Below are 20,036 nucleotides of genomic sequence, written 5' to 3' on the forward strand. Positions count from 1 at the left end.
TATCCCCAAAGTAGTTGATTTAGTAAATACTTAGTTTTATCTTAGAAATAGTGTAAATATTATATATTTCATGTACTAAACTTGGACTTTTAATGTAGGGAAGAAATTCATGAAGAATCAAAGTTTAAAGAGAAAAATTGCATTTTTGAAGAAGCTGAGCGCCCAGGCAACTAAAGAAACCCATTGCTGAAGGAAGCAGGGCGCCTAGCGGCCTCTGATGAGCGCCCAGCGGTCTGTAACCGCCTTAAACACTTATAAAAGGGCAGAAACGCGATTTTTGATGGATCTCTCCCATTCTCTTCGATTTTCTCCCAATTTTGGCACCATAACAGAGCAAGGGAGCTGGGCTTCATGGAGAAGGGGTCCTTGGGCTAGGATTGGATGGATTGGAACTTCAAGATGGTGATGGCAGCCATGGGAGGACGGTGACAACCTCCCGGAAGCCATGGAAAGCTTGGGAAAGCTTCCATGGTCGTGGTTACGTCGTCTACTATTGGGTTTCGGTTCTTTCTTCCCTTTCCCTTGTAGTTTTTGTTTTCTATTTGTGTATTTAGATTGTATAACTTCACTCTTTGATTGTTCTAAGTTCGTTCATTGACGTAAGCGAAAATCTTTCATGTACGGTGTTTCTTCATGATTCAAATTTGCCATCAGAGAACAAACGTAGTGTTGGATAGTTTTAGTTTGCAAGAGTAAGTCTACGTACATAGACTTGACATTGGCATTTTTATATGGTACATGATGAGTAGAAATACAGTCAATGAATTTTGTAATAAATACAGTCATGGAAGATAATAAATATAAAAAATGCGTCTTCTGAACCACACAGGCTGTTAATTTATGGGTTTCATCATATCTCCTCACTGATTGGTATATAATACTGAGAGTGAGATTACCAAGAGAAAAATCAAGTGTGAAAACTGTCCTCAATTGATGTCAAGTTGTTAAGGCAATATATATAAACGACCAACTAGCTGCATTCTTAATTTTATGTGTAAATGAATGGAGTAGGTGGGAATGCTTGTTGTTATCCATAATCATCAATAAATTGAACATAAACCATGTAGTCTCACATCGCTTATGTAGTCTATTTGTAAGTTCCACATCGCTTAGAATAAGGAGGAGGTTGACTTATTCCTATTATATATAAGCACCTCATTGTAAGCATTATACACACCAAAGAGAAATATTACTACCTAGTGTAACCGTGGACGTAGGTACACACATTGTGTCCCGAACCACGTTAAAAATTCATGTGTGATATTTTTTTCTCTCTTCTCTCTTTTCTATTATTGCTCCCAACAACTGGTATCAGAGCTTTTAGGTTCGTGGGATAGATCCTCAATTTAGAGGAAGAAGTGGGAGCAATGACGCTGGAAGAAGGGAAGGTGAAGATTGAAAGGTTTGATGGCAGAGACTTCGGGTTTTGGAAGATGCAGATGGAGGACTGACGCAGACAGGCTTGCTGCGCGTTTTGATGAAGATGTTGCGCGTGTTTCCGTATGATGCAGGAGAAATTAATTAGGAAGTTATTATTTTTAAATAAATTTAGGATTTATTATGTTTTTTTTTAATTAAGTTAGAATCTTTATGATCTTACTTATTTTTTGTTAGGAACTTATTTACTTTCAATTAGAATCTTTTATTTTTAATTAGGATCTTTTAGGATATTATTTATTTTTTCTGCTAGGATATTTTTTTTTCCTATTTAAGCACTTGTAAGGCATAGCCTATTTCAGTTTATTATTGACAATCAAAAAACGAGATTTTTCTCAAATCCTGGTGGATTCCGGTTTTCTGTTACATAGGGTTTTGTGTTTGCAAACCCTTGTGCGTTCCGCTGTGTCAAGTGGTAATCAGAGCAGGCCATATCCTGTCTTTTTGCAACCTGATCAATGGCAGACGAACAACCAGCAAGTAAGGGCGATATGGAGAGGGTCGCCACCTCCATAGAAGCACTCACGCAACAGATGGGGGTGCTGGGTAATTCGATGAATACCTTGGTGAACCTTATGACGACACGAGTACAGGACGAACCTCAGAGGAGAATCCAACGTCCAGGAAACAATAACCATACTGCCGCCGCGGAGGATTCTAGTTCTGACGAAGAGGTATTCACAGAGGAAGAAGCCAGCGAACAGGGAGGCAGAAACAACCATGATTATCGTATTAAAGCAGATATTCCATTCTTTTATGGAAACATGACCGTAGAGGAGTTCATGGATTGGCAGATTAGCGTCGATCGTTTCTTCGACATCATGGATATCCCTGAGAACAAACAGGTGAAGATGGTGGCCATCAAATTGAAGAGCACTGCTGCTGTATGGTGGGATAGATTGGTTGCTCAGAGGCAGCGACAAGGGAAATCAGCAGTTAGATCATGGCGCAGGATGAAGCAATTAATGACAGAGCGTTTTTTGCCAGAAGATTATGAGCAAATTCTGTACAAAAAATACATTGATTGCGAGCAGGGCAAGCAAAGTGTAGCAGAATACACCGCTGATTTCGTACGCCTCTCTGAGCGTAACGAATTGACCGAGTCTGAACCCCAGAAGGTGGCGCATTTCATGAGCGGGTTGAAAGGTTCCTTGCAGGCCAAGATGGGTCTGCAGAAAGTGTGGAATGTGGCTGAAGCCTCTAATTTGGCACAGAAGGCTGAGTTGCTGGAGAAATCCCCCAGGAATTTCTCCTCTTTTCGCAACAGATTTTCTCCTCCGAGAAATTTTGATACAACAGGTGCAGGTGATAAAGAGAAGAGTCCAGCCGCGAAAGATTCTAGCAACTCAAGTGGCGTGCAGCCCAACAAAGCGCCGAACCAGAAATCAGCCAACCCCTATACGAAGCCAACCGGGGACAAGTGTTACCGATGTGGTGGACAGGGTCATCGCTCCAATGTTTGTCCTTCGAGGAGGACTACTGCCGCCATTATGTATGATGACACTGACGGGGAAGAGGAAGATAGTGAGTTTGCAGGGGCTGAATTTGCTGAAGAGGAGTCCGGAGATAGAGTCAACTTTGTGCTCCAACGAATTTTATTGTCATCCAAGGACCACAGCCAAAGGAAGAATTTATTCCGTGCTCACTGTTCTATCAAGAACAAAGTATGTAACCTGATCCTGGATAATGGCAGCACTGAAAATCTGGTTTCTCAAAAACTGGTGGATTACTTGAATCTGCCAACTGAACCTCATGACAAACCATACACCCTGGGATGGGTGAACAAAGGCACAAAAGTGAAGGTTTCGAGGATGTGCAAGGTACCAATCTCCATGGGAAAGCATTACCAAGAGGAGGTGTTGTGTGATGTCGTGAGCATGGATGTTTGTCACGTGTTACTAGGACGTCCCTGGCAGTATGACAAAGACATTACCTACAGAGGAAAGGCTAATGTGACGCTGTTCAATTGGGGCGATCACAAGATTGCCATAGCTTCTGTTCTGCATTTCAATCAGAGTTCAGGAGAGAAAAAGACTAACTTCTTAGTGCTGAATGGGAAGGATTTTGATGGCGCTGTGAAAGAAATTAAATATTTCTGCCCAGTTGTGATAAAAGGCGTGCTGAATGCTGTGAAGGAGGAGGAGACAATCCCAGCAGAGGTACTAGAAGTGTTGGAGGATTTCAAGGAGCTAACTGCAGAGGAGCTGCCTAATGAGCTGCCTCCTATGCGTGACATCCAGCACCAAATAGACCTGATTCCAGGTGCTGTCCTGCCAAACCTTCCCCATTACCGCATGAGTCCCAAGGAAAATGAGATCTTGAGGGAGCAGATTGAAGATTTGTTGAAGAAAGGCTTTATTCGTGCTAGCATGAGCCCATGTGCTGTACCTGTGCTCCTTGTCCCTAAGAAAGGAGGTCAGTGGCGAATGTGTGTGGATAGTAGAGCCATCAACAAGATCACCATCAAGTATCGCTTCCCAATCCCCCGCTTGGAAGACATGCTTGATGAGCTGGCTGGTTCTAAGGTGTTTGCCAAAATAGATCTGCGCAGTGGCTACCATCAGATCAGAATCAGACCTGGTGATGAGTGGAAGACAGCTTTCAAGAGCAAAGATGGTCTTTATGAATGGCTGGTGATGCCTTTCGGGTTGTCAAACGCCCCTAGCACTTTTATGCGGCTGATGAACCAGGTTCTTCGTCCCTTCATTGGTTCTTTCGTTGTAGTTTATTTTGATGATATTCTGATTTACAGTAAAACAAAGAAAGAGCATTTAGAGCATGTGAAGCAGGTTTTGCAAGTCTTACAGGAGAACCAGTTGTACATTAATCTAAAAAAATGTACGTTCAGCAGCGACAAATTGCTTTTCTAGGCTTCATTGTTGGAGCTGAGGGGGTCCATGTTGATGAAGAGAAAATTCGTGCAATCAGAGATTGGCCCACACCCAAGTCAGTGACTGAAGTCCGCAGCTTTCATGGATTGGCTACCTTCTACATGAGGTTCATCAGAGATTTCAGCACCATCACTGCCCCTATCACTGAATGTTTGAAGAAAGGAAGGTTTCGTTGGGGTTATGAGCAAGAGCAGAGTTTTGTTCGAATCAAGGAGAAGTTATGCACCGCACCAGTGCTGGCCTTCCCTGATTTTGACAAGGTGTTCCAGGTTGAATGTAACGCTAGTGGTGTTGGCATTGGGGCTGTTCTGTCCCAAGAGAAGAGGCCTGTTGCATTTTTCAGTGAAAAATTGACTGATGCACGCCAGAAGTGGAGCACTTATGATCAGGAATTCTATGCAGTTTTTAGAGCCCTCCGTCAATGGGAACATTACCTGATTCAGAGGGAGTTCATTTTGTTCACTGATCACCAAGCTTTGAAGTTCCTGCACAGCCAGAAAGTTATCAACAAGATGCATGCTCGGTGGGTGAGTTTCTTGCAGAAATTCCCTTTCATTATTCAGCACAAATCGGGTGTCCTCAACAAAGTGGAAGATGCATTGAGTAGGAGAGCTTCTTTGCTTATTACTTTATCGCAGGAGATTGTAGGCTTTGAGTGCCTAAAGGAGCTGTATGAGGGTGATGCTGATTTCAAGGAATTATGGGCCAAGTGCAGTATTATGCATCCCTCTGCTGATTTTCATATCCGTGATGGCTACCTTTTTAAAGGTGATCTATTGTGTATCCCTCATTCTTCTTTGAGGGAGAAGCTGATTCGTGATTTACATGGTGGAGGTCTCAGCGGCCATTTGGGGAGATATAAGACCATTGCTAGCCTAGAGGGAAGGTATTTCTAGCCTCACTTAAGGAGGGACACTGGGACTATAGTCAAGAGGTGCTACATTTGTCAGACTTCCAAAGGTCAGTCACAAAATACTGGTCTTTATATGCCTTTACCTGCCCCTGATGATATCTGGCAAGATCTGGCCATGGATTTTGTGCTGGGTTTGCCTCGCACACAGCACGGGGTGGATTCTGTTTTTGTGGTGGTGGACATATTCTCCAAGATGACACATTTCATTGCCTGCAAGAAGACTGCTGATGCAAGCAACATAGCCAAATTGTTTTTCAAGGAGGTTGTGCGCCTTCATGGAGTTCCCCTGACGATTATTTCAGACAGGGATACCAAAGTAGAGGAAGAGGTGGCCAGAAGAGTCACAATCAAGCCCAAGGCCGAGGCAGATCAAAATCAAGAGGAAGAAGTCAGACAAGAGTCAGGAATGACATCACTTGCTGGAATTGTGACAAGAAAGGTCACTTCACCAATCAATGCAAAGCTCCAAGGAAGAAGAAGAATTACCAAAAGAGGCAAGATGATGATGAATCTGCTAATGCAGCAATTGAGGAAGTAGCAGACGCATTAATTTGCAGCTTGGATAGTCCTTCAAAAGAGTTATTATCTAACTATATCTCTGAAAATTTTGGAAAGGTTTATCTTGCAGATGGAAAACCACTTGATATTGTGGGAAGAGGTGATATTGATATCAGATCCTCTAATGGAACTCTCTGGACATTGCATAATGTCAGACATGTCCCTGGAATAAAGAGAAATTTGATCTCTATAGGCCAGTTGGATGATGAGTTATCACACTACTTTTGGGGTGGAGCTTGGAAGGTAACGAAAGGAAATCTGGTTGTAGCTCGAGGAAAGAAACGAGGCTCCCTTTATATGGTTGCAGAGGAGGACATGATAGCAGTAACTGAAGCTATCAATAGCTCATCTATATGGCATCAAAGACTTGGACACATGAGTGAAAAAGGAATGAAGATCATGGCATCAAAGGGTAAGATGTCAAATTTGAAGCATGTTGATCTTGGTGTTTGTGAGCATTACATTTTGGGAAAACAGAGAAAGGTTAGCTTCTCAAAAGAAGGCAGGAAATCAAAATCAGAAAAGCTCGAACTGGTGCATACAGATGTGTAGGGTCCAGCCCCAGTGAAATCTCTTGGAGGCTCACGCTATTATGTCACCTTCATAGACGACTTAACAAGAAAAGTATGGGTTTATTTTCTCAAAAATAAATCTGATGTGTTTTCTGTGTTTAAAAAGTGGAAAACAGAAGTTGAAAATCAGACAGGCTTGAAGATTAAGAGTCTGAAATCTGATAATGGCGGGGAGTATGACAGCCAGGAGTTCAAAAAGTTTTGTTCAGAAAATGGGATCAGAATGATCAAGACAATACCAGGTACACCTGAGCAAAATGGTGTCGCGGAAAGAATGAGCAGGACCTTGAACGAAAGGGCTAGATGTATGCGAATCCATTCCGGGTTGCCAAAAATGTTTTGGCCAGATGCCATTAATACAGCAGCTTACCTGATAAATCGGGGACCATCTGTTCCTTTGGATTATCAGTTGTCTGAAGAGGTATGGTCTGGAAATGAGGTAAGTCTTTCACATTTGAAAGTCTTTGGTTGTGTCTCTTATGTTCTTATAGACCCCGATAGGAGAGACAAATTGGACCCCAAGGCCATAAAATGTTTCTTTATTGGTTATGGGTCTGATATGTATGGCTACAGGTTTTGGGATGAACAAAACAGGAAAATCATTAGGAGCAGAAATGTCACTTTTAATGAAAGTGTGCTTTATAAAGACAGGTCTTCTGCAGAATCTATGAGTTCAAGTAAACAGTTGAAACTTTCTGAAATAGTGGCATTGGAAGAAATTTCAGAAAGTGATGTAGCCAAAAGAAACCAGATTAATCCCGAGAACGAGGATGACGTGGTAGAAGTTGAGCTAGAACAAGAGCCAACAACAGTAATTGAAACTCCTATAACTCAAGTGAGAAGATCTACAAGAACGCCGAAAGCACCACAAAGGTATTCTCCTTCGTTGAATTATTTGTTGTTAACTGATGCTGGAGAGCCAGAATATTTTGGTGAAGCCATGCAGGGGAATGACTCGATCAAGTGGGAGTTAGCAATGAAAGACGAGATGACGTCCCTTCAAAAGAATGGAACATGGTCTCTGACCAAGTTACCAGAAGGAAAGAAAGCTCTACAGAACAGATGGGTCTATAGACTGAAGGAAGAATCTGATGGCAGCAGAAGGTACAAGGCAAGGCTTGTAGTGAAAGGGTTTCAGCAGAAGCAAGGAATTGACTTCACAGAGATTTTTTCTCCAGTTGTCAAAATGACCACTATAATAGTTATCCTGAGCATTGTAGCTGCAGAGAATCTTCACTTGGAGCAGTTAGATGTTAAAACTGGATTCCTACATGGGAATTTGGAAGAAGAGTTTTATATGACACAACCTGAAGGTTTTGAAGTTCCAGGCACGGAGAATCTTGTATGCAAGCTTCACAAAAGCTTGTACGGTCTGAAACAGGCACCGAGACAGTGGTACAAAAAGTTTAATGAGTTTATGAGCAACTCAGGTTTTAATAGATGTGACATGGATCATTGTTGCTATGTTAAGAAATTTGCTGATAGTTACATTATTCTTGCTTTGTATGTTGATGACATGTTGATAGCAAGATCAAATATGACTGAAATTGACAGGTTGAAGCAACAGATGTCAGAAAACTTTGAGATGAAGGATCTTGGTCCAGCCAAACAAATCCTTGGTATGAGGATTTCCAGAAATAGATCAGAAGGTGTTCTGAAGTTGTCCCAAGAGACTTGACAGATTCAATGTTGGAGATGCCAATACCAGAAGCACCCCTTTGGGGAATCACTTAAAGTTTTCAAAGAAGCAGTCCCCACAGACAGATGAAGAAGAAAGTCACATGTCAACAGTTTCATATGCATCTGCAGTAGGGAGCTTGATGTATGCTATGGTTTGTACCAGACCTGATATAGCACATGCAGTGGGAGTTGTCAGCAGATTCATGTCAAACCCTGGGAAGGAGCATTGGGAAGGTGTAAAGTGGATACTGAGATATCTGAAGGGTTCTTCAAGAATGTGTCTATGCTTTAGAAGAAACGATCTCACTTTACAGGGTTTTTCTGATGCAGATCTAGGAGGAGACTCGGATGGTGGAAAAAGCACCACAGGTTATATTTTCACTTTAGGAGGAACTGCTGTGAGTTGGAAGTCTAAACTTCAAAATAGAGTTGCTCTCTCAACCACTGAATCAGAATATGTTGCCATTTCAGAAGCAGCCAAGGAGATGATATGACTGAAGAATTTTCTCAAAGAATTGGGAAAAGAACAAGATGTTCCTCCATTGTTTAGTGACAGTCAAAGTGCTATTTGCCTAGCAAAAAATCCTGTCTTTCACTCTAGATGCAAGCACATACAGATGAAGTATCACTTCATCAGAGAACTTATCAATGATGAAGAATTATCTCTGTTGAAAATCTTAGGATCAGAGAATCCAGCTGATATGTTGACCAAGACTGTTACAGCTGATAAGCTGAGGCTTTGCATTGCCTCAGCTGGCCTTCGAGGATAATTGAAGACGAAGGCGCTACACTAGGTGGAGAGCCTATTAGCTTATTGCTTACAAGAAGTACTACAATTAGACTCCAAGTGGGAGAATTGTTATGTTATGTAGTCTATTTGTAGTCTCACATCGCTTATGTAGTCTATTTGTAAGTTCCACATCGCTTAGAATAAGGAGGAGGTTGACTTACTCCTACTATATATAAGCACCTCATTGTAAGCATTATACACACCAAAGAGAAATATTACTACCTAGTGTAGCCGTGGACGTAGGTACACACATTAGGTCCCGAACCACGTTAAAAATTTCTGTGATATTTCTTTCTCTCTTCTCTCTTTTCTATTATTGCTCTAACATGTACGTACATAGACTTGACATTGGCATTTTTATATGGTACATGATGAGTAGAAATACAGTCAATGAATTTTGTAATAAATACAGTCATGGAAGATAATAAATATAAAAAATGCGTCTTCTGAACCGCACAGGCTGTTAATTTATGGGTTTCATCATATCTCCTCACTGATTGGTATATAATACTGAGAGTGAGATTACCAAGAGAAAAATCAAGTGTGAAAACTGTCCTCAATTGATGTCAAGTTGTTAAGGCAATATGTATAAACGACCAACTAGCTGCATTCTTAATTTTATGCGTAAATGAATGGAGTAGGTGGGAATGCTTGTTGTTATCCATAATCAACAATAAATTGAACATAAACCAATATTTACTAACTTGATAAATTATAAGAGAAAGCTTCACAATTAATATTTTAGGAACAGAAAAATCCCTTCCCCATCCATGACAAAATGGTCTCATGTGGAAGTTATGGTAAAAAGAATCTAGATGATGTGAACTAACAAATTGTGAAGGTTAGGTTCACATGATGATTAACAGCTCTAATCCATTGTAGCAACTAATCAGACTCATCAGATTTTAGGAGATTATAAAACGCAAAGAAAATAACTTAAGGAGATTATTATACTGTCGTTGAAAGAAATTCTACATATGGAGGTGATGTATATATGATTCATGTCTAGATGAATATGATGCTCATGTTCTCATATGAAAGATGGATTTCTATATTTCTCTTAACTGTTAGTCATCCTAGAACTCTAGTCTCTAGATATGTACTTAATAACTATGCAAAATCAGCATGGTCTTCAAATGAGCTAATCACTGCACTCTTTATTTATGTCCACTGTAAATTGAAAAATGAATCAAGGTTAAAAACCAATACTAATTAATTATGCCTAAAGGGCAAATAAGGTGTTATAAAGCTCCAGCTATACTCGAAATTTAGGGAGGGACTGAACCCACTTTATGGAACTAGTGTAAATAGTCTTATCTTACATTTTTGTAAGAGACGAACTTCAAGACTCGAACCTATAATTGCAAAGTCACATAGCGACAACCTCACTATTTGCGTCGAGTCTCACCCCTTAATACTAATTATGCCTAAATGTTGGGTTGCCTGCGCACAGGGCCCAAAACGGGTTCGGGAAGCTAGGGAGTGAGTGAGTTGGATGAGTGGGTGTGTAGTGTAGTCAAAAAAAAGTTGATGGGATTTAGAATACCCATGTACCCATGTATATAAACTATCATTTCTTTAGTGAACCCATTCATGTGAAACTATTTTGTTTCAATACTTTCTTTGCCTTTTTGTTGGTCAGGTTTTTTTTTTCGGGCTCTTATTTTTTAGGATCTTGAACCATTGGGTAAGGCTCTAATCCTACTTGTTAGATTGGTTGTGCACAAGGCTCAAAAAAGGTTCATGTAAGCTAGGGAGTGGTGAGTTGGGTGAGTGGGAGTGGGTGGTGAGTTGGGTACAAAAACATTAAGGTGTGTCCTCAATCATGTTCTTCCTTTTTAGGAGGTCACACATCCATAATTTCTCCAAGGAAAGAAAACTTAACCCTTAGAGTTTTTTATGAGTCAAGCTCCTGGAAAGAAAATGCACATTGTTGTTATGAGTAATAGTTGTCAACTCTTATAAGCCTTCATCAACTGAATAATCTCATACTTATACAATCATAGAATACCACTTGTTCTGGACGTAATCGGTTCAGTCATGTATCCCTTCACTTAGAAGTGTAAGACCTAAAATTTCATAAAATAAACTTGTCGGGACAAGGGGGTGTGGGGATGAGAACGTAGAAAATGAATGGGGTAGTCATGTGTCCCAACACCATGATTCCTTTTCAGAAAGAATCTGCCAAAAAAGAAAAAGCATTTGGAACCTTTCTAAATTTCTTCAACTCCATCTTCCATTCCTTTACGCTTAGACCCTTCAAATGAGACCCTAGGACTTTTAAAGCTCGTGGGAAACCCCGTGCATAACTTACCACATCATTAGAAATATCTTCATAGTCCTCTGCAGGTTTGCTCATATCAAAGGCATACAAACACATGAGTTCAAGTGAGTCACCGAAGTTTAACTCCTGTATTTTATATTTCTTAATTGCAACCTGGTGCTTATCTAGCACATTTTCATCTCTTGTTGTTATAATGATCCTGCTACCGGAACCAAACCAATCACATCCTCCGGCAAGTGCTTCCAATTGTTCTATATCATCAACATCATCCAGAATCAATAGAACCCTTTTATGACTAAGCTTGGATTTTATTTGAGATCGTCCTTCAAATGTATTTCTCGTCATGACTTGTGTTTCCTTAACAGTCTCATATAGAAGTGTCTTTTGAAGATCTTCCAGAGTATTAGTGATGTTACCATTGTTTGATTTTTCTCTTATATTAGAAAGAAAACTGGCAGCTTCAAATTGATGCCTGATCTTGTTATACAAATATGCGGCAAGTGTGGTTTTGCCTATTCCAGCATCTCCATGAATTCCCAACATGCAAACAGCGTCATTGGATTCAATATCTAAAAGTGATCTCACCTCTTCAAATCGAGAATCAAGTCCCACTAGGTGCTTCATTTCTAAAGGCACGGGAGGAGGAGGCAATTTAGCAGAGGTGGCCTTAACAATCATCTTGATGAAGCCAGATTCATACCTGAAAAAGGCACACAATCTTACTCCTGTTCTAGTGTTGGTTTAATTTAACCATAACAAAATTATTTGTGTAGCGATCTCTGCAATTTTGTGACGACCAGAAATCATCACAATTGCAGAGCTTCTATAAACTCCACAATTTGTGGCGGTTTCAGGTATCAGACGTCTATCACAAAATCGTGGTAAACGAATCAAAAATCTAGCAGTTATAATGTTGAGTGTTAATTAACTTGATATTTCTCTATACTAAATGTGATTTTTCCTATACGGTGTTTTGTTTGGTTGTTTGGTACAAGTTTTGATTATACAAACTCGGGCTAAATGTAATAAATGTGTTCCTAAGTCATGCTACTAAAACTTTTCCATCTCCCTCTCTCAAGTGCGAAATGAAATACATTGTTTAGTTTCACTTTCATTGTCTCATTAATAAAATTATATTTAATTACTTAAAAACCAGCAGGTAAATTTATAACTACTGAATCCAATTATTCATGTCTTTTTTAATTAACATGTCACAATTTTATTGTTCAGACATGGAATTGAACACTAAATAAGGATAAATAATCTTAATTCTCTAAGTGATATCCTTCCATATGAACACAAGATCAAAGTACGTGTTTAGTAGGGGTGTTCAAAAAATCCGGTTTCAATAACCAATCCATAACCAAACCATAACCATATCCAGAAAATTCGATTTCATATAAAACCGGTTTTAATTTATCCATTTTTTTAAAGCGGATACCAATATGGATATCCAGTTTTTAAATTTAGTTAAAAAACCGGATTACCATATCCAAAACCAAATTCAATATTTTTAAAAATTCAATATTCCATTATTCATATTCCTAATTCATAACCGGTTTTACTTCCAATTTTCAAAATCCAAATTCAATTCCCTGTTTCAAGCATGAAATAACCCTAATTCCCAATTCAATTCACTGTTTAGTGTAATAAGTGTCATATAGGTAACAAGTCATATATAACTAACATGTGTTTCATAGTTCACTCTTCACACAATTTATCACAACTACCTTGTTTCTATTTCTTTCAAATACTAACATAGTGTCCAAAGATGTTAGGGTATCAGCGCAATGCGGAAGCACATGATCGAGATAATTGAGAATTAAAGAGAAGTAAAAGTAAAGTGACAAGAAAAAGAACACACAAGATTTACGTGGAAAAACCCTCCCAATGTGAGAGGTAAAAAACCACGGGCGATCACGAGCACAGTTTCACTATGTAAAAGGGAGAGTACAACAAATCCTCTTATAGAAAATGAGGACAAAGAGAAATATTTTTCCCACAAGATAACTCTCTCAAATGAAACTAGAATTCTCACCAAAATTCACTCACTAACAAACTCTATATGTTGAGATTTGTATATGTGTGTGTTGCTCACAATCTTCTCGTGTATATGTTCTCTCTGTGTGATATTGCATCCTTGTATTGCAGCCATATATATAATCAATCAACCAATGCTTAATAGTGAAGGAATTGGGGCAGAAATTGCCACGTATAAATATAGCAAGGAAGAGTTGGAAGGCTATGAATATATCATGCTTTGCCACGTCCAAATACAGCAAGCAGGAGCTGGAATTTGATGCATGAATCATGCCATAAAGCATGAGGTGCAAAGCTTAGAGAGAGACATGTAACAAGTAGGAGGTGGATCAAGAAGCATGAGGTGTAACATGCTTAGAAAGTGGGAGAATTTAGAACCACAATTTCTAACAAAAGAAACCTGAAACAGTCGTAGAAACTTAACAATTGGTACATTTTCACAGCTAAATGTGATTTATAAAGAAAACTTACTTGTCGTCCGTGCAGTATTCTCCACTAAGGTCTTTGATTCTAGACAGGGCTGACCTCCATGTTTTCACCCTGTCCAAGTCATGACCAAAATTCTTTTCATGTTCAATCATAGCTGCTGCATAAGAATTTTCCTGAAGCCAAACATCCGATGGCTCCACTTTGTAAAAAATGACTGAAACCTGTTTCGCTTTGGCATCATAACACTCAATAATATTGACAAGTACATCGAGACACGTAGGGGAATACGCGTAGTTTTCGCACAACACCACCATTGACAATCTGGATTCCTCAATTGTCTTCTCAACAAGAGAGTGTGTTTTGTCATTGTATCTGATAGTTTTGATTCCATCATCGAGCAAAGCTTGGTAGAGATAATCAGTAAAAACGCAGCTTTCTTTTTCTGAAAAACTCAGAAGAAAAACATCATACGTGAAATGATCTGAGTATGTTGCATCGTGATTTCCCATGGAACGTGAAGCTTTGGACTGTGATTAATCACGATACCAGTGAGCCACAAAATGAACAAAGCACAGAGATGCTACGAAATTGGTTGGAAAGGAGTTAACTAAATTGACAAGGGAATAGGCTACTTATGATATTTGTTTTTTATTGCTTAACAAATGACAGCTTTGTTTGGTTTGTCTCACATTCTCACCCCATTCTCAAACACGTTAACGCGTTGACAATTCAAATTATACTACTAATTAATTATTTTTAAAAACTGATCCTAATGCTATAAATGCAAGTCTGGTATATCAACTTGAATCAAGGAAACAAGTTTTGCTTAAACTTCTTTAATCCAAACAAAATCATCAAAAGAAAAGGAAAATTAATTGGCCAAACCATCCGCCACAGAATTACTAATTCTACGAGCAAAAGATGAAACAAAGTCATAGTCATGAATAGTAGTAGATAAATAAGAGCGTCCTCTTAAAGGTTGCTTCCATTTCTCTTGTGTTTGGTCGAGTGGTGGTTTGTCTTGGCTGGCTAGTTTTGTTCGTTTTGCAGTAGAGAATCCAGCGATGCAACAGGCTGATGCTGGAACAACATATTATTTTAATAATCACAAATGGAATAGAACAAGGATATGAAGGCACTTGCACTACCAACATCAGTCAAGGTCATAATATCACACATAAAACTTTTGCATAAAGTTAATACCATCCACTCTGTATTGAAATCTTCTTCCTAGGAGTGAAATCGAAATTGTGGTATTACCTGCAAAATGCTTATGTTAGGTGACTAATATTTGATTCAGCTGAGGTTATGGGAAATAAGTGGAGATTTTTGTTGCAGGGTAAGCTTCAAGGTGATCAAGAAATGTGGTAAAGAGGGTTTTGAAGAGTTTCATCACAACATGCACTCTTCTTATTTGATTAAAGTTTCTTGATCCATCTAGGCACATCACCAATACTGAAGTGCACAATGAGGAAAAGAGCGATGATTCCTACCTGACAAAAGCAAAGAATCATAATTTTCTTAAAGGAACTATTATATCTTCATCAACTTATGCAGTTCACAAACTAAATAATTCAGCCACTTCGTGCAGTTCGTGACCAAGTACTTATATACAATGCATCTGCATATGCTGTAGGTATCGCATGAATCCTGGATGAATATTTTCTGAATCTTAGATGCCGTTTATATATATTTGTCACAGGCAATCAAAATCATTCAGATTGACATGAAGTTCCATTATTCCATAGTATTTTAAATTATTAAATGATTTATCTAAACCTGGCATATGAACATGTAAAAGTATTGCTACTGATATTTGTCCAAATAAGTCTACAGAACTGGCATGTTAGTTACAATATTGCTATCAGATGATAAATTCATCGATGCACTATCTCAATTTGTTTCCTAGTGTCTGCCAATGCCACGTCACATTCGAAGGAGACGGATCACGAAGGGACTAATTAATTATTTCTGAAATAACAATAACAGTTGCATGTTCGAAAATCTTTCTACAGTTGATTCAAAGCTAGAATCAATTCTGCATAGAAGGTTCTATGAGTAGGTCCTGGGTTTCAGAGTTGATTCTGAGGAAAGAAAAGTTGATCCAAACATGCTAAGCGAGAAATGAATAAAGGTAAAAACTATACATAACAGACTGAAACTATGTAAAACAGATTCACAGCAAACTATCTGTTCTAGCTGGGAGCCTCTTGAAGAAATTACTTGGTACTGAAGGTAGCTTGCTCCTAAACTTTGGATGTCTCAAATGGTACAAGCCTGTTACCATTGCCACCACTCTGAATGGCGCGGCGTAGAGAACCACAGCGGCACACAAGCAAAACAACACAAAGATGCTGGTTGCTCTGGGGTCTCTCCAGCTCAATAAAGACTGAAATCTCTCCCCTTGAGTAGCAATGTCCCCCACAATTGTCTGAATCCTCCCTGCAACAGTTCTGAGCCTGTCATACCTCATTCTCACCATGTCATGTGATCTCGAAGTGGGGAATGTGTCAAACTCCTCATCAAGCTCATCTGGGTGAACACCTTCTGCCCATGAGAGTTTGGTATCCATGTGAGATGGGTTTTTCGCCCGGAACCTGTAGTTCCAAAGACCAATCAAGAACATGTAGAGAAACACAGTTGGCAGGATCAATTCAGGGTAGAATATCAGTATCAGGAAGAGAATGTGAACTAGAATTGATGTGATGTGGTTCTTCCAATTGCAAACATCACTGAACCATCTCCCCATGGTGATCAAACCAGATAAAAGCGACATGATGCGAAAGAAGTTAGCTTTGCTTCTTCTCATGCTCCACATGTGGGAATCAACATCCAACATGTACTCCACCACTTCCTTCCTCAGAGATGGTTCAGCTCGGCCGAGCCTCGCAGCTACAATGTTCATGGCTTGGTACCTTAAGCTGTCTATTTGGTTAACTGTGAAAGGATGCAAGTAGTGCATCTTGGGGAGCAAAGGTTGGCCATAAATATGAACCATGTTGGCTAATGAGAGTGCAGTGAACCTCACTGCTAGCTGAAGCTCACCCATCTTCTTAACTCCATGTGGGTGCAAAACAAGAAGTGGGTAAGAATTGGTGTAAATCCTATTAGCTTCCAGTGTTGATAGCCTAATCCTTACCTTTCCAATCCTTGAATCTAGTGCTCCATTACCACCAGGAGTTTTTTCACCTCCACCTAAATGGCAATTGTCAAAAACCCCCAATGTTATCACAGTGCAAGGATCATAAACCTCCCATGTGTATTGCTCATTCCATTTAGGACTAAAAGTGTCCAAAAGTGTTCTGGTTCTGACCCATTTCTGACCATACTTGGCAACACAGTATGCATCTGTGCTGCCATGGCCATCCTTCATCTTCATTGGGAGAAGCCCTTGTGCTCCTAAGATGCCTACTTCAAGTATCCCAATAGGCTGCTTCCATAGCTGTCTTGCTGTTGGTCTTTGATCACTTATGTACAAAGTGGATTCATCTAAGACATGGTACCCACCTTCAAGGGAAACTCTCAGGTGAATCCTGCTTGAAAATTTAAGCTCATTCCTCCTATCACCTTCCAGCCCTCCAAAGCCAAATTTCTCAAGGTTGAACCAGCGGGAATGAACCGGCCTGTGGTCTAGCCTCTTCTCAAAGAGGGTCAGTGGCAGGTTTATCTTCCCAAGCACCTCATCTTTTGAAGGGTGCACGCGATCCTCCACAGTGATTGTCAATTTCTCCTCAAATGGCTCAGCAGCCACAAAAACCAAATCTTCATTCCAAAGTGGAGTGGTTGTTCTAGTGCTGGTGGGGCATATCTTGGTCTTCAGCACTTGGCAGCCCACTTGAGCTTTCACAAAAACCTCCGGTAAGCGGTTTCTGTCACCGGGGATCACATCTTGAGCTTCAATTACATTGACCCTGAGATACCACAGTTTTGGAGAGACATAAACCTTTGATCTGATATTGAGAACACCCTCCCCATAGACAGTGGCAGCATCTGAATGCCAAGCATCTGAGAAAGCATCATCAGCCTGTGTTCCCATCCAAACTGCAAGCATTATGTCACCATTGACCTTGCCTTCCCCTCTTAAGTCCTCAAGCCTGTACCATTGAGGAGCCAGAGGACTATCTGGTGGAACTCTGGTTGGAACCTCATTGAGGTCAAAGATCACCCTTCCAATATAGTCATCTCTACCCACCATTTCTTTATCTTTCACAAAAACTTCTAGAAAAGAAGACTGAATGCTGTCCTTGGAGAAAGCAAATACCTGGTTCCACTCTGGGCTCAATTTCTTCTCCATGTGCTTTGTTCTCCCTTTGTAGTTCCCCATCTTCACTTCCACATAAGGACTGCAGCTGGAGGTGATGGTACCTGGGGGAAGATTCTTTGCTTTAACCACGCGAACGTAAAGATAAAACATCTGCTCAACAAGGTCATATGTGCTTGTGAATCTTTCACCACCACTCCCCCACCCTCTTCCACCAAGTTGTGGATTGGTGTCCCTGAGATTGTAGTTTTCATCGCCGTTAGTGTGGACTTGGGGATTAAGATTAACTGGGTTCTGCCTTGTGATTGGACTTCCTGGTCTTGGTGTCTCTGATATAATCCTTGGCTGTTGGTTGGTGCTATTGAGATTGTACCTTTGATCATGAAGTTGTGGATTAACTGAGTTCATTGTTAATGGAGTACCTTGTGGTACTCGCGGTCTTCTCTTTATCGAAATCCTTGGCTGTGTGTTGGTGTCATTGTGATTGTAGTTTTCAGCATTGCTAGATTGGAATCTATGATCAAAGGAGTGCATTGTGGATAGAGTACCTTGAGGGCGTTTCTTTATTGAAATCCTTGGCTGCTGAAGAACTTGGTGTTTGTCTAATTGTTGAACTACTTCTGGGACAGGTTCTTTGCTTTCTTTCTTTGGCTCGTGATCAATATCAATGCCACTAGACACAAAATCTACTTCTTCTTTTGTTAATTCGGGGGTGTCAAGTGCAGGATCTTCTCCTTTGAGATCAGCTTCTAATGTGCTATCAGTTAGGTCTGTTTCTTCTGTGAGTGAGGGAGTTGTAATGGATTCTGGCACTTGCAATGGAGTGGAAGCTGAGAAATTCTCTAATTCTGAAGGGAAAATAGGGGAGAAAGCTTTAGGTTTAGCCTCTGAGGCAGTGTATATTTTTAGGCCAATCTCACCCTTAACAGATGACAAAACCCACTTCTTTTCTAGTGGGAAAATCTGATACACTTGTTGACCTTCCTTGACAATGTTAGAACAAGGAATTCTTGTTCTTCCAAGGAAAGTTCTGCCCGGAAGAGGCCTCCGCTCGTGGTACACCGAGACTTCAATCGTTTGGCGATGGAAAGGTTTGGTTGCATCTAAATGAAAGAGCAGTTTGTGAGTCCAAGTGGGGTTAAGGTTCTTTTTGACAGTTCTGGTTCTGCTTAATTGGTTTCCAAAGTCTACTTCCACAAAAGGACTTGCTGATCCTTCACCATCTTTTGGCATGAGATCATGAGCATTAATAACCTCCACAACCAGTTTCATATCCTTTTCTTTCTAGTCTAGTGTCTCTCCAATGTGCAGCTATGTGGCTATCAGAAGTAACCGAAGATTTGATTCTGAAGCAATGAAATTCTAGTTAATAAGAATGGCAAAGATGAAAGATGACACGTTTATATGGTTCTTTTCTCACTTTCATACAAGCCTGAAGTACTTGCTACTAATATGGTTAAGCAAGGAATAATTTCATTGAGAAGCTGCCTGAGCTCTAGCAATAGCAATCTGAAAGTTGTTACATTTCTATGTTAGTGCTTCAATGGTTCTAAATTATGAAATTAATATTTAGAAGTCTCACATTTGACTTATGATATGGACATAATAGTCCTTATAAAGGGTAGAACAACCATTACCCCTAAGATACTTTTTGGGGTAGAATTAAGCCTAATTAAAATTCTAAGATGAAATCGATCCGAGTCTATCTTAGATCTATTTATTGAAGACTACTCATATGTAAGTTACTCGATGTTAATTCCTGCGAATTACACGCTATAGATATTCAGTATATAATGTGAATGATGAATAGTAATTACAGGATTTTGATTATATTTTTTCCGGAATATACTTATCCCACATAATGATTTACTGAACAAACAAAAATATTGCCTTTATTTCAGCATAATAAGATAAGGATGATACATCACTAGTGAGTCGTTTTAGCATCTATTAAGTTGTAAGCCTTTGTTTTTGTTCCTTTTCTAATTTCAATATCTTTGTTTATTGAAAAATAAGGAAAGTTTGTTTGATTCTTTACTTGTTCCTACATCAAAATGATTCTCAACTTTCTGTCGATGTGATAGTTACTTAATGTTGTGGTAATATATTGGCTAAAGGGATTAGTTGAATGAACACAAATAATGTAGTTATTGTATATATGCGCACTTTAGCCTTTAGGAG

At 39.6% G+C, this 20,036-nt stretch overlaps 2 protein-coding genes across 2 annotated transcripts; both read right to left on the reverse strand.

Moving 5' to 3' along the window:
• Nucleotides 1–10,771: 10,771 nt before the first annotated feature.
• Nucleotides 10,772–14,220, reverse strand: LOC130749256 (disease resistance protein RPV1-like). Its single transcript, XM_057602584.1, has 2 exons — nucleotides 13,637–14,220; nucleotides 10,772–11,825 (listed from the first exon to the last, which is right to left on the reverse strand). Exons 1-2 carry the CDS (start codon nucleotides 14,101–14,103, stop codon nucleotides 11,012–11,014), a joined length of 1,281 nt encoding a protein of 426 aa, XP_057458567.1. The 5' UTR covers nucleotides 14,104–14,220; the 3' UTR covers nucleotides 10,772–11,011.
• Nucleotides 14,221–15,540: 1,320 nt separating this feature from the next.
• On the reverse strand, nucleotides 15,541–19,208 carry LOC130748838 (FT-interacting protein 1-like). Its single transcript, XM_057602083.1, has one exon. It carries the CDS (start codon nucleotides 19,125–19,127, stop codon nucleotides 15,771–15,773), a length of 3,357 nt encoding a protein of 1,118 aa, XP_057458066.1. The 5' UTR covers nucleotides 19,128–19,208; the 3' UTR covers nucleotides 15,541–15,770.
• Between the last annotated feature and the right edge of the window lie 828 nt (nucleotides 19,209–20,036).

Source organism: Lotus japonicus, chromosome 3 (genome assembly GCF_012489685.1).
Source record: "Lotus japonicus ecotype B-129 chromosome 3, LjGifu_v1.2".
In the NCBI taxonomy this organism is placed as follows: Eukaryota; Viridiplantae; Streptophyta; class Magnoliopsida; order Fabales; family Fabaceae; genus Lotus; species Lotus japonicus.

Coding starts and splice junctions, on each gene's coding strand:
- LOC130749256 (XM_057602584.1), bottom strand. CDS start 14,103: ATGGGAAATCACGATGCAACATACTCAGATCATTTCACGTATGATGTT. Junction 11,826..13,636: donor GAATACTGCACGGACGACAA/GTAAGTTTTCTT, acceptor TGCCTTTTTCAG/GTATGAATCTGGCTTCATCA.
- LOC130748838 (XM_057602083.1), bottom strand. CDS start 19,127: ATGAAACTGGTTGTGGAGGTTATTAATGCTCATGATCTCATGCCAAAA.